This window comes from Crinia signifera, chromosome 9, assembly GCF_055691185.1.
Source record: "Crinia signifera chromosome 9, ASM5569118v1, whole genome shotgun sequence".
NCBI classification, from domain to species: Eukaryota; Metazoa; Chordata; class Amphibia; order Anura; family Myobatrachidae; genus Crinia; species Crinia signifera.
The window spans coordinates 109,610,023-109,624,500 of NC_139225.1; the positions used below are offsets into that span (position 1 = coordinate 109,610,023).

At 41.4% G+C, this 14,478-nt stretch overlaps 1 protein-coding gene and 2 non-coding genes across 3 annotated transcripts; all 3 read left to right on the plus strand.

The window, feature by feature from the left end:
• Positions 1-2,431: 2,431 nt before the first annotated feature.
• RBMX (RNA binding motif protein X-linked) lies at positions 2,432-11,736 on the plus strand. Its single transcript, XM_083159485.1, has 12 exons — positions 2,432-2,586; positions 3,316-3,438; positions 3,632-3,738; positions 5,334-5,463; positions 6,122-6,226; positions 6,350-6,473; positions 6,553-6,678; positions 6,763-6,860; positions 7,302-9,042; positions 9,710-9,823; positions 10,018-10,122; positions 11,247-11,736. The coding sequence occupies exons 2-9, from the start codon at positions 3,330-3,332 to the stop codon at positions 7,607-7,609; spliced, it is 1,107 nt and encodes a 368-aa protein (XP_083015611.1). The 5' UTR covers positions 2,432-2,586; positions 3,316-3,329; the 3' UTR covers positions 7,610-9,042; positions 9,710-9,823; positions 10,018-10,122; positions 11,247-11,736.
• On the plus strand, positions 3,481-3,555 carry LOC146040027 (small nucleolar RNA SNORD61). Its single transcript, XR_014463199.1, has one exon. It is a non-coding gene; the product is annotated as a small nucleolar RNA SNORD61 (small nucleolar RNA).
• LOC146040026 (small nucleolar RNA SNORD61) lies at positions 9,867-9,941 on the plus strand. Its single transcript, XR_014463198.1, has one exon. It is a non-coding gene; the product is annotated as a small nucleolar RNA SNORD61 (small nucleolar RNA).
• Positions 11,737-14,478: the final 2,742 nt, after the last annotated feature.

Here is a 14,478-nt window from a genome sequence, read left to right on the forward strand (position 1 = left end):
TCAGGTTCCATGGATATCCACCATTAAAATTTCCAGTGTTAATAAGGCGGATAAAGCAAACCTCAGTAGGCCTCAACAGACACAATCGGGAGACCACCATAAGTATAATTGCTCAGTCCAATTTTATTCTTTCAAGTGCACTGATATTTTGGTCAATAATAGCCATTATATTGATATTTTTTTCAGAATGTTTAATAAATGTATTATATAATTTTGTAATACCCAATTGATCTACCTTTTTATTCATTTTTTATACAATTTTTAATAATTGGTTATCAATGTAATATTTAGATCTCCACTTTTCCTTTTTTCTTGCTCTCTCTGTACATGTGACATTACTTGCAGTGCACATGGTTTTGCCCATTAGAGAAAGATTTTCATTTGAGATGTTTGTGGCTAATGTAGGACACACACAGAAGGATCCTGATCGTGAGCAGATCGTGAGACGATTGTACGATGGTCGCAAGATCTGTTGGAGCAGACGATCTGCACACAATCTGCATACGATCTGCATATGATCCGACCACGATCTGTACCCAGTTGAAGGGATCTTTTACAAATCCTGACTGCAGCAGATAGGATCTCCAAAGTGACCAAACGACCAGCAGGAACGCGCATCGGATCGGATCTAAAACATGCCAAATCAGACAAAAATTGCTTTGAAATTGACGGGATTGAGGCCAAATCGTTCTGGTGTGTACCCAGCCTAACCCCCGAAATATTACATGCTAAATGGGCCTCTTGTGTGAAATTAGTTTTTTATTAGTGATTTCAATATTGTATTTTGCCAAAGAAAGTATATGTTATTATTCTCAATATCCATGCTGAATATTTTTGCCTATACAGTTGAAAGCAGTATAAATTATATCATAAATACAATATGGAAACTAAAATCATAGTTTTTTTATGTGGAGAAATGGATCTAGAAAAGTTTCCAGTTTTTATCACACTTGTGAGGTAATCTGTGTTGTGTGTATACTCTCCAGTGGTTGTGTTTATCACACTTGTGAGGTAATCTGTGTTGTGTGTATACTCTCCAGTGGTTGTGTTTATCACACTTGTGAGGTAATCTGTGTTGTGTGTATACTCTCCAGTGGTTGTGTTTATCACACTTGTGAGGTAATCTGTGTTGTGTGTATACTCTCCAGTGGTTGTGTTTATCACACTTGTGAGGTAATCTGTGTTGTGTGTATACTCTCCAGTGGTTGTGTTTATCACACTTGTGAGGTAATCTGTGTTGTGTGTATACTCTCCAGTGGTTGTGTTTATCACACTTGTGGAGTTTGTATACACTCCAAACTGAAAATACACTATGGGGGTTATGATTTGTTCGGATGCGACATTGCATCCTTGCGGGTCAACCAGATCACGCCTTGTGAATGGTGGTAAGCTGGCCCACCATTCGCAAGGTGCGTATGTTTGCACTGGCTGTGAATGGATGTTTTACATAAACATCCATTTGCAGCCTGCGGGGAACACCCACATCATTCGATGGTCGCCGATCACCATTGAATAATGTGAAATGTGCACGCGGATCTAAGGTTGCTCAGAGCAACCTTCGATCTACGTACACATTCTGAGGGAAGTGGGCAGGCAGCTGACATCAGGTGGCCGCCCCCGCTCGCAAGGATGGAACCAGCAAACAGTTTGTTCACCGATGCAGCACGCACCCAGCGCATGCCGCATGCACAAAGACAAAACATTGGCCCTGTGTGAACGCACGTGGCCGTGCGAATGGACCTCAAGAAGGTCCTATATAGAGATGTAGCAAGCTGCATTGATCTTTCGCCAAGTCACATGGCGAAAGGTGCACAGCCACCGCAGTGGTCGAGGGTCAGCGACCATCCAATGATTTCTCCTGCTGCGGTACATGCGAGGGGATGTGTTTTCAAAATACATCCCATCGCAACCATACGGCGGCGGTGGGGGCGAGTATTCACCGGGGCGGCCTCTCTGGGACTCAGTAAGCTGCGAGCATCACAGCTTAGTGATTCAACCAGAATGAGGACCCCTATACTAAGGGCATGTCAGTCTCTCATTGTTTTGTCAGATGTTTAAACAGTATAAAAATCCAAATAAGATCGAACGCACAGAGACAAATATCAATAGCATGGACTATAAAGCATTGTGGATGTGGATAACACATGATATAGTGCAGGGATGACAGTGTAAAAATTCGAGCTACAGTCACTAATGTGGGAAGGGTTATTATCTGACATAAACACACAGTAGTAGCGGCTACAATGATTAAGGTATAAAATATGCAGCGGCATGTTATCACTATCCGGGCATACAGAGTGAGCGAGATTCCCCCGCCCACAGGCCGCACCAATGGCATTGCGGAATGCGGAGGCGCAGCCAGCCAATGACGTCGCACCGGCAGAAGCGACACTCCCTCTCGCACACTGTAGCGCTGTACTACCCTCACCACGTGACCCTCAGACGTGACCTGCTGCCATTCGTGCATCTGCGCATCCGGGCCCTACAGCCTCGTCTTGGCTGAGTGACGTCAGGACTATTTAAGACACACGCACTCTTTGTCCGCGGTCATTTTACTTGTGCATCAGTCTGAGAGCGGTGACAACGGTAAGTGGATGGGGCCGTTATTGTCGGTGGGGCTTTTTGCGTTTTGTACGTGGTCCGGAATATTGAGGGTATGGTAGTTTCCACCTTGATGCTGTCTCGGGGACGCGGTGTGTTTCGCCGTTCTGTGTGTTTCGCCGTTCTGTGTGTCGCTGGTCAAGGTAGGCGGCCATGCGGGTCGGAGCCGCCATTTTAGCTGCCGCCATCTTAATCCACCGTGCGATCAGTTAGGTGAGGCCTGTTGCCGCTAGCGGCATTGGCTTTTGGCGGCGGCTTGACCTTCTTGTGAGCGTGTATGTTGGCGCTGTTGGGCCGGGGCTGCAGATGAGGGGGCGGCGGTGTGAGCCGTCTCTATATACGCAGCTTCTACTCCCGCACTGCCGGCCGCCATCTTGTGCCGGGGTGTCGCCCCTTCACCTCAGCCGTGACTGGCGCCGCCGTTCTGCTGGCCAGTTCCTCCAGGGTTTGAGACCTCCCTGCGGCCTCCTGCGTCGGGGCGCACTAATTGGACGTTATACTCCACACAGGCCGTATATACTTTGCAGCACATGGTTTGCATTCACCCCCTTCCCACTGCGCATTGACTTGAGTTGTGTAGTTACTGTTAATATATATCCTATGTGGTTCTGTTAATTAAGGGGCCTTCATATTTTATTTATTTGTACTTTTCAATGCAGATTATTTATACTTGTCTGTTTGCAACTTGTAGTAATATGTATTTTCCCCTCTTAGACTTTGGTTTGAAAATGCTGGAAGCCGACCGCCCTGGGAAACTGTTCATCGGTGGCCTGAACACCGAGACTACGGAGAAGGCTTTGGAAACTGTGTTCGGGAAATTTGGGCACATAGCAGAAGGTGAGTGGTTAAAAGCAGGTGGCTGGGTGAGGAAGCATGTGAGCTGTGATGATCGCTTTGCATTGATCATGTGTTGATTTGATAAAGCTAAATTGTCCTCTAAGAAGTTCTGAGCTCTTGTAATAAATGCACTTAATGTTTTGAACCTGGCAATGATCTAAAGCTGAAATTGAAATGTTTTTGTTTTCATCAGTCTTGTTAATGAAAGATCGTGAAACAAACAAGTCCCGAGGGTTTGCGTTCGTGACATTTGAGAGCCCTGCAGATGCGAAGGATGCAGCTAGAGAACTGAATGGAAAGGTATGCACATGCTGTTAATATTTTGACCTTAAGGTAACGTACTCTGAAACAAGAGGTAGACTGCAGTGTGCCATCAAAAGGAAGTTTTCTGTGGAGGCAACCTGTCGATATCAATAGTAACTCCACTTTTTTTTTTTTTTTTTTGTGATAGTTATCTGCAACCTATAGCTTGTTTCAATCACCCAATAAAGGGGTTAAAGACTCCGGTACTTGTTTCCTAGCACGGCGCCTGTGATTTTGATTGTATCCATCGGGTCCTAAAAAAATCGCATACGATGGGCACAATTTTTACATCGCAACCAATGTAAAATGGTCCCTGAGACCCGATTTTACATTGGGCCCAATGTTGTATGCCACCCGCATTGTTAACGCCACCCGACGATGAACGCCAACCCGAAGGGGCTAGGGGCGGCGGTACGCGTCCTCCAACCTTTTCATCCCCCCACTATCCACGTCGTGAGGGGACGCGCATTACTTCACAGGTATTACGCGTCCGCTCGTGTGGCTCGCTGCGCTCGCCACACTATATAAAGGCAACTCCACGCCGACGTGGATAGTGGGGGTATGAAAAGGTCGGAGGAAGCGTACTGCTGCCCCTCGCTGTACTCGCCAAGCTGTGGGGTGGCGTTAACAATGGGGGGGGGGGGCGGCATTTCACATGTAAAATACCCATAAGGGTGGGTATACAATTAGAAATTGGGTACATTTGGCCCATTTAACACTGTTCGCTATGTAAAATCGCGTCGATCGCATGCCTTAACTTAAGGCATGCGATGGACACGATTTTTTAATTGTCGGGAAAAGGCTAAAAATAGCCCTGAAATTGCGTCGGTTGCATCCATCCGTCACGACGGGTGCCGTGCTAGGAAACAAGTACCAAGACTCCATATCGACTAATACATTTTCATAATATTAAAAGCACAACAAACACATTCGATCACTTCATTACAATTTCTAATATTTTCTTCCATCTTTAACTATAGATTTTCTTGTAAATAACCTAAAATTGAAGGCTATTTTGTAAACAATCCATTAACTAATTTATTTAATATAACCTCGAGTGCATCCCACATTATTTTTTGTAACCAATTCAGTATATATCTTCTTGAGAAGGTTATAACTAAAGGCTATACAGTTGAAATAGTTCTTTAATGTTGAGCTTCCTGTAAAACAGCAATGTTTAGTTGAAAGGACGATTAAGAGATGGTGACAATCTTTAGTCGAACACTGCTGCCCATAGACTGTCTTGACGTACTGGAAGCAATCTAATTAGTTTCTTGGGAAGATACTTTAGGACAGGGAGATTTGCACCAGCCCACACATCACCTGAGGTAGGGCATCGAGGCCTTATGTAACAGCCTAGCATGTACGCTGACCTTGGATTGGGATCAATGTTGATGCTAAAGATGTCTGGAAATTAAACACTTGGTGGTTCTGTCTGGAAAAATATCTACCTGCAGGTTGTAGAGTCCTAATTCTAGATATGGGTGTTTGCTGGAAGATCACTTATTAAGATTGCTTAACAAGGTCTTTGTAGTGAATATATACAGCTCATTGCAACTTCAAAGTCAAATTTCCCTCTTTTTACAACACAGGCTTTAGATGGGAAGCCAATTAAGGTGGAGCAGGCTACAAAGCCATCTTTCGGAGTGGGAAGTAGGCGTGGACCTCCGACATCACCAAGGAGCCGAGGGCCACCAAGAGGCATGAGAGGATCAAGAGGAGGTACTTGTCTTTGCAGCACCTAAACAAAACCGGGGTCTTTAAGACAAGATGTTGACTTTATTTCTTGTTTAGCCATAAGTCATAAGTTTGTCTTTCCAACTCCACTACCCTTGTATAAGCCCTTTAGACGCCAACATTGCATTGAATAATCCTGAATTTGCTAAATACCAGCCTCGCTCACAGCGACTTTTCTTTGGTATAAATACAAATACAGCAAAGTTAGTTTAGTTAAATATTGCACGCAGAAGAGTGGTGCTGGCGTTTTTAATTGATGTTTTGAGGATCTCACAGCAACGATGGCAATTGTCAAATTCCCTTTTAACTCAAAGGGTTAAGTCCCTAAAGGTCTCCATGCTATTTAAATGCGTCATTAATGAAATTGTAAAAGTCACGAAAGATGTAAGATTCTATTGGTCTTATTTTGGAGACATGTTGGCTGCTGTTATCACATTTCATACTTGATTGTGATTTTTGGACTGGTTTGAAAAACAGAATACCCATTCATGTTTATACATTCCCCTCATTTTAATTGCTTGTAATGTGCAAAATTATCCTAGTGTAATTGAGTAAATCTTAATTTATACTTTCTATCTAGTGGGTTTGGTATGCATTTAGTGGCATGCAACAATTCTAAAAAAAAAATCTTCCTTCCCCACAGGAGGCTCATCAAGAGGACAAATGCCACTTAAAAGAGGACCTCCACCAAGAAGCGGTGGTCCACCACCTAAAAGATCAGCACCATCTGGTGGCATGGGTGGAAGAGGTAAATATTATGCTTGTTTACCGTGTTATGGCTAGGTTCCATGAATTAAGCTCTGCCATCTAGTATCTCAAGCAACATAGAACAAGTAATTTACAGATTTTTCTTGAAATGGTTTGTCTGCAGCTCCATTGTCACGTGAAAGAGATGGTTATGGAGGTCCACCTCGCAGAGACTCTATGACTTCTCGTAGAGATGTGTACATGTCACCTAGAGATGATGGCTACAGTGGAAAGGACCGGTACGATGGGTAAGAACAACTTTTACCTCTGCTTTAAAAAAAAAAAATTCGACAGGAAGGTTTTAAAATAAAAATCTTTTGATTTTAGTTACTCTGGTAGAGACTATGGAAGCTCCAGGGACTCCAGAGATTATGCACCGCCCCCAAGAGATTATGCTTACCGGGAATATGGCCATTCAAGTTCCCGTGATGATTATGGCTCCAGGGGCTATGGGTATGTTCTCAAATGTATCTATTTTTATCCACCATTCCTCACCCTTACTTCCAGCTAACTAACAAAGTTAATCTTGCTGTTTAGGGAACGTGATAGCTATGGAGGAGGCGGAGGAGGTCGTGATAGAGACTATTCAGATCATCCAAGTGGAGGTTCTTACAGAGACTCTTATGAGCCTTACGGTAAGGTGCTATTTTGCAAAGTACTGTCTTTCAGGATACTTATTTGCCCACGGTGAAGAGTAAAGAAAATTAGTTTGAGGGCAAATTATTTTCTCCCTTACATGGAATACTAATAAATTAACCTACAGCAAGATATAAAAAAAAATACCCCAGTGACGCAAATGCAACTCTGGATATCATGTGGCAAAATCTCTTCAGTCTTAAAATGCTGCTCCGGAGCTCGCTACCCCAATGGGATGACCTTTTACAGTGTGCCTAATCTGTTAATGCCAACAATCTAGGTTATAGCTTACTTGCCATGCCACCCCATCCAGTAGAATTTGCTAAACATGGCAGACCTTAAAAAATCGAAATACAAGCAAAAGTAAATTAGGTGCAATTTTCAAGTTAAAATGTGATGTAACTCAGTGTTGCCCTATTGCCTGACCATTGACCCTGCAGGTAACTCACGTAGTGCCCCACCTGCAAGAGGGCCCCCTCCATCATATGGTGGAAGCAGTCGTTATGATGATTACAGCAGCACGCGGGATGGTTATGGAGGCAGAGACAGTTACTCAAGCAGCAGGAATGATATCTACTCAAGTGGGCGTGACAGAGTTGGGAGACAGGAGCGCGGCATACCACCTCCAATGGATAGAGGGTATCCCCCTCCTCGTGACTCATACAGCAACTCAAGTCGGGGAGCTCCCCGAGGTGGTGGCCGAGGAGGAAGCAGATCTGACAGAGGCGGTGGCAGAAGCCGATACTAAAGTAAAAAAAATCTTAACATGGACCAAAGACGTTGTATTATAGCAAAGTGGCATTTGCTCTGCCTTTTTACCATCAGAGGACCCAAGGAGTTGGTTTTCATTTTTTTATTTATCTTTACATTTTTTTTAACATGTAAGTTTTCTCCTCAACCAACTTTATGTTCAATCGAGGAAGTTGAAATGCTTAATCTTCAAATTTTGTTAGCCTTTCTCTGAAATGTACAATGTATAGCATAAGTTGTGTATTAGTGTTGTAACTTTTTTCGAAGTAAAGTTTCACAAACGCCACATCTCCTATTATTTCATAATGGTATCCCCAGCTCAACACACTTCTGAGTACAATGGCGACTTCAAAATACGGATAACTCAACCATATAAATTGTAGTGGGTATGCTGCTGATGCAACAAACCACAATCTCCAGAAAATGGTAATCAAATTGGTGTGTGTAATATAAAGGATCTTGAGATTAAATACTCTAAACTTGGATAATGCATACCAAACTTGCCTACAGTTGCTGTCAAAAAAAAGGACTCTGAAATCCCCCAATTCTGAATTTGACACATGGTAATCTGCAGTTCATAAAAGTAGGCCATGCCATTCAAAGAGGCTACAAACCGTATGTGCTGTTACTGTTTCAATGTGTTTGCAAATCTGTAGTGTCACTTTTAAAGGCATGATTCTAAAGGCTAATGAAGAACCAAATGATGTCTCTCCTCAAAGACCATGACAGACTAAAACAAGTGACTTTCTACTGTAAGCCTTCAAATTCCTGAGAAACTGCAATGAGGGTAAGCAAAGACGACCTAGCTTTGTTTTTTTTCAGTCTAAGTCAAACTTGCGCTGCTTATCTGTCTCATGATACAGAACCTTTACATTATGGAAGTTAATGAAACATGGAAAGGCACTGATGGATAACTAATACACAAACAATATTGTGCTTGGATTAAAACTTGCACCAATTAGTATGGGAATAATGGATACTTTTTAGTAGGAAAGAGGTTTCACAGTAATCTAATGACAAGGTGAAATGCTCTCTGGCTCCCATGTCCTCTAGCCTCGGATGTCCTAAAAAGACTAAAGCACACTTCATAGGTTTTAAACAAAAATATGAAAAAAAAAATGCTGCTTAATGCCACATGCACATGTATGACACCAATCCTTGATTCAAAAACTTGAATGTACTGGAGACCTACAACATAACTATTCATGGCAGTGCACAATGGAAACTACATGCCTTAAGTCATCCCAATGTTCCTTTCCAAACCAATGCCTCTTGGATTTCATTGAGAGGGTGAGACTGCAGTTGGGTGGAGGTTGGTGTGTAATGGGAGGTTTCCTAGAAGTATTTCCTGAAGTTGAATGTTTTGTTACAGGTTGAATCTTTCTGTGCACGGTTATCCATTGGATGCATGACCCCTGTCCCAGAACAAAGGTATGGGCACTTCATTTTTCTGTATTCTGTAGCTCTGATAAAGGGGGTTTGACTGGGAATATGTAAGCCTGATTTAATCTGTTTAATTGTGTTGATTTTTATCTGGATGTAGTCAATTCCTTTGACAACCTTTGCACTTTCAATGATAGCTTAGTGCAGTTTTATATATGTTTGTCCCTAAAGGCCCTCCATATACTAGTCCAACTTGCCTGAGGCACACATTTAACCTGATTTCCCTTGAACTTCTCTGGGAGGCCTTCATCCAATATGACACTTGATGTGCCATTGTTAAATTTATTTACAAGTTATATAGTGCAGCATATTAAGTTGCGCTTTACAATTGGAAACGGTGATTAAACAAACTGGGTACATGTAATATGAAAATAGCATTGGAAGGACTGCTGGGGGAGTTACAGAGAAATCTGATGTGCACCTGACTACTGAAATTTCTACTTATCTTATTTGGAGGTTTAATCTCCAGAACAGATGTGAAAGGATTGGATCCGATGTCTAACTTTGACAATTTTACACCAGATTTCTCTGCATCAGCATCTCTAAAAACAAATTAAGCGGCCTACATGCTCCAGTAATTTGGATTTACAATGCAGAAGCTTTATAATTCTGGTTTGTCTGCATCTTGTAGTAATTGTGTATTTTCTTATCTTAGACTTTGGTTTGAAAATGCTGGAAACCGACCGCCCTGGGAAACTGTTCATCAGTAGCTTGAACACTGAGAAGGCTTTGGAAACAGTGTTCGGGAAATTTGGGCACATAGCAGAAGGTGAGTGTTTAAAAGTGGGGTGGCTCGGTGAGGATGAACGTGAGCTGTGATGATCACTTTGCATTGATCATGTGTTGAATTGATAAAGCTAAATTGTCCTCTAAGAAGTTCTGAGCTCTTGTACTAAATACACTCAATGTTTTGTGAACTTGACAATGATCTAAAGCTGAAATATATATTCTGTTTAATTCCAGTCCTGTTAATGAAAGGCTGAAACAAACAAGTCCCGAGGGTTTGCGTTTGCTACATTTGAGAGCCCTGCAGATGCGAAGGATGCAGCTAGAGAACTGAATGGAAAGGTATGCACATGCTGTTAATATTTTAACATTAAGGTAAAGTTTTCTGAAACAAGTTGGATTGCAGCGTGCCATCCCCAAAAGTTAGTGTTTGTAATTTTGGTAGAGGCACACTTTTCTACGTTACTACAGGTTGCATAAGTGTGCCACCACTAACATCTTTTTTTGAGATGGGTCTCTGCAATTTACCTTGATTATTCAGTTTCTGGGCACTTTGAATACAATGTTATAGATCTATAAAGCTTGTGTTTTATTTTTTTCTTTTATCCTGTGCGATCTACCTCCTATATTGCATATCATTGTAAAGTTGTTTGCTTAATGTAGATGGTGGTATTAAACCTTTCACTTACTTTCCCTGTAGTATACCATCATGTTGAAACTAGCTCTTTCCTCTACTTATTGCCAGTGTGCACTTCGCCTGATGCGTGGTTCAAACACTGGCAACAGCACCCGATTTTTGTTAGACAGAATTCAGACAAATTGCTTGCTACCCTTTGGGCCAGGACCACTTTGCTGCAAAAGTGTAGCAATAACTGATGTCCCTGAAATAGACAATGTGTAAAAGAGTACACCATACGAACAACAAATGTAAGATCTATAAATGTACTGCTCTATAGAGAACACTTGAGTTAGAGTTAATTGTGGCTAATTCGCAGCAAGACCAGAAGGGAAAAGTAAAACAAGACACTATAGTTTAGACTTAAGCTCAGTGAATTGATAATGTGGCTGGTACTTTATCACCAGCCAATCAGCTCCAAGTGTCGAGTTAGACTGGGCTTGACTAGTTAGGTGCTGATTGGTGGGTGAAAAATTACCAGCCACATTATCACTTAGTCTGGATTAATTTGCCCCTATGTAACAAATGCCAGTGTAGGCTAAAATTGATTGTTATATAGGATAAAGGGTAAATGGCCCAGTGGAAGAAGAATCCTCACCTCTGACGCATCAGAATCTGGTGGAATTCAACAAAATTGTATACGTTTATGGCCACTTTTACAGAATGCTAATAAAGGTTTACAGCTTCTGCTTTATTCTCCTATCTGCCTGTCCAGCCTAGTGGTCATTTGAATGTAACATGGGAAACTAGTGTACACTAGTCATGTTTACTTTGGTTCTTTCTCCTTAAGGTTTCTCCAATACATGTGTACCAATGACTGGATCCTGGCTTTGGTGAAGAGAAGGTTGACCATCTTTTGCTGTAGGTGTAGCATAATGCTACTGGTGTAGGGATTCAGAGTAAGTGGTTTCATTGCCTGTGGTGTGTTAAAGTTGGTCACAAGCTGCTTGTGGTTTTCATTGAAAACTGATGTTCTCTAGTAGTAAATGGATTTTACTAATCTTTTTGCCTGGCTTCATTTAGGAGCATACAACCAAATGTCACAAACATAATTAGCACGATTATGACTGATTAAATCATAGTTTAGTTTTAAATGTGTTATTAATGAAACCAGTTTCATTAGTAGCATCTTGAAGAATATTCTGGGCTGTAGTAGGTGGCAAGGAATGCTGGAACTTCAATGCTTACAACTGAAGAGACACTTGTTTGCTAGCTTTTAAGATACTTTGGGTGTTAACTTTCCCAGGGACAGTTTATTCCAGGCGCTACCTCAGTTAAAATGTTTTTTTTTTATTTTGTTTTTTTTTATCTATATTATATCTGTGCTTGGAGGAATTACTAATATCACAAAGCATGTCTAATTTTTTTTATATAATATGTAATAGACATGATTAAAAACACATACAAACAAAAATTGGAAAACAAAAAACAGACTAATACACCATTCTTGCTTTGATTATATTTGAGTAGTGGGATAGGCACCCCTATTCCTCATATTCAGGTTCCTTTTAATGGAACTGATGGCTAATTGGCAGTTTGTTGGTTTGTACCACTCACAATTTTGGGTAAAGAGTCCTGTGAGGAATTGCACATTCTAGGGAAAAACCCTTTGGAGCAGTTCCGACGGCTCTTTATCCAGCTGTACTGGTTTTCCTCTTTATAGGAAACCTTGTGTGTAATCTAATCTGCTTAAGTTCTTTGAGGAATGGGGTGTCTGGCTGACTTGTTTAGCTAGAAGGGTCCCCCAGCTGTTTCAAAGGCCCTTTGAAACAGCTGGGGACCCTCCTAGCAAAATGTGTTGGCCACAGGCACCTTGTTCCTCAGATTACATATAAGGATTCCTGAACTAGGACTGATATTCATGCTTTTTTATTTTCGAGTTTTTGTTTGTATGTTTTTAATGTCTTTACATGCTTTAAAAAAAAAATCTGCTATGTCGGTAACTAATATGGGAAGTTGGGCAGGCTGAGCATTATAAAGTTACAACTCTCCTGTTTAGTATGTCCCACACTTATGATGCCGGTGTCTGCTGTATACCAAAGGCATCCTAATGAATTCCTCCACCCCAGCACAACAATTTTGTGAAAATGATTTGAATTCAGACATGGCTATAAATCCATTTCCCCATTACTTCTTCCTAGTCCACTTGATGGTAAAGCCATTGCCCTACACTTGCTTTACTACATACAACAGCATATGATTGGCTCCAAATATCACTAGATACTCTGAAAATTGGCAATAGAGTATTCTGTATCCAGCTAGAAATGAATCAAGAAAGGCACTTTACTCACATACCTACTAAATACACATTCATACCGTGTTCACACTGCGAGTGTGAACAACACTGCTTGGGGTGCAAGACCCCATTCTCACTGCTAAGGTAAATTCCCGGGTGAAGCGGTTCTATCCAGTAACTTGCCTTTTTTTTTTTGCAGTGTGAACGGGTCAATCCAGATCTCAAACAAGGGTAAAAAGAAGGGTTGGAGACTTAGGAATTTTGACACTGGTGACCTGTTCACACTAAAAAAAAACTGTTTAAAAGGCAAACTACTGGGTCCACATGCTAAACCAGGGAATTTGCCTTGCAGTGAGTATAACGGGGTATAAGAAGCTTCTGGTGGTTTTTCTGCTATTGATTAAAGTTTTAAGGTGCAAATACACTGTATAATCTTTCTTTGACCAATTTTGTTGAAAGACATAAATCTTGAACCCAGTGTCCTAGACGAAAGACCCAGCTACAGTTTATAAGCGTTTTAAGACATCCAAATTGAGCTGCATGCACAGTTGACTGACAATCTTTATGAACAACTGGCGGGTATATGCATTATTCATTGTAAGTGCACTGAAAGATATTTTTACCAATTTAATTCAGAATGGCTGAAATGAAAAAAAAAATTGTACAGTGTGTATGCACCTTTAGGGTACACAAAGGTTTTCAGTCTGTTCTCAGAACCCACATAGTGCATGGTTTGCAGGTCCCCTCACAGAATCACAAGTGCAATTAGCGCCACCTGTGGATCTTTTAAAATGTGTCAGTTAATGAGGGTTCTTATTTTCCAGGTTACCCAACAAGTACAATGTGGTGCCCTGGGGACTGAGTTTGAGGACCATTTAGTTTTAAGTATCTTGGGTCATGGTATGAGTACCTTCCTGTAGATTAATGTACTGCCAGTGCACATGTCTAAAAGTGCAAGCAAACTATGTTGGCTTATCTGGATCATGTGTTTTCAGTTTAAATAAGGAAGAAGGCAGAAATAAATGGATTAAATGTGCAACAACCAGTAGTGTAAGTGGGAAGTGTTGCATTAAGTAGGTGATAGATCATCTATAGTCTTTATTCACCTAAACTACTTTAAATTGTAACTAAATGTTATAATAAAACCATATTAATTACCATGTGTTTTGTCATTTCTTTAGCAAATATTTAATTTTTTATTTTTATTCCATAAACTTGATTGTGATCTATTGAAATGTGTCAGGGCAAAAACTCCAACTGTTACTTCAGCCATGCATCTATTGGTATGTCATAACTTGTCCTGAAGATGCTCATATCTTTAACAATGAACCTGAGGGTGCATTGTTAAAGATATTAGACATACACAGTAGAAGCTATTGCAATCGATAGTTTTCAGAAACCCCTTTTGGAAAGGGATTGATGCCAATATCTTCTAATGTGTATGGGCACTTTAGGGGCCAGGCAGGATCCCGACAGGCATTTACCAGACGTCGGGGTCCCGATTGTCTAAACAGACAGCCGGGTTCCCAACAGCCCCCTGCTATTTTCCCTTGTGGGGGTCCATGACCCCCCATAGAGGGAGAATAGAATAGGTAGCGAGCCTGCACGGGGCAAAGTTGCGCTCACTATGCTGTCTGGGTTGGGCTAATGACTGTCGGACCCCTGTACCACACCTAGGCCTTTTGTGCAGATGACTGCTTTTGTTCCCAGAAATTTGCAGGTTTTCATTCCAGCCAGATTGGAAAGATAATCTTCTAGAGTGTGTATAGGCCTTTACAATGACATT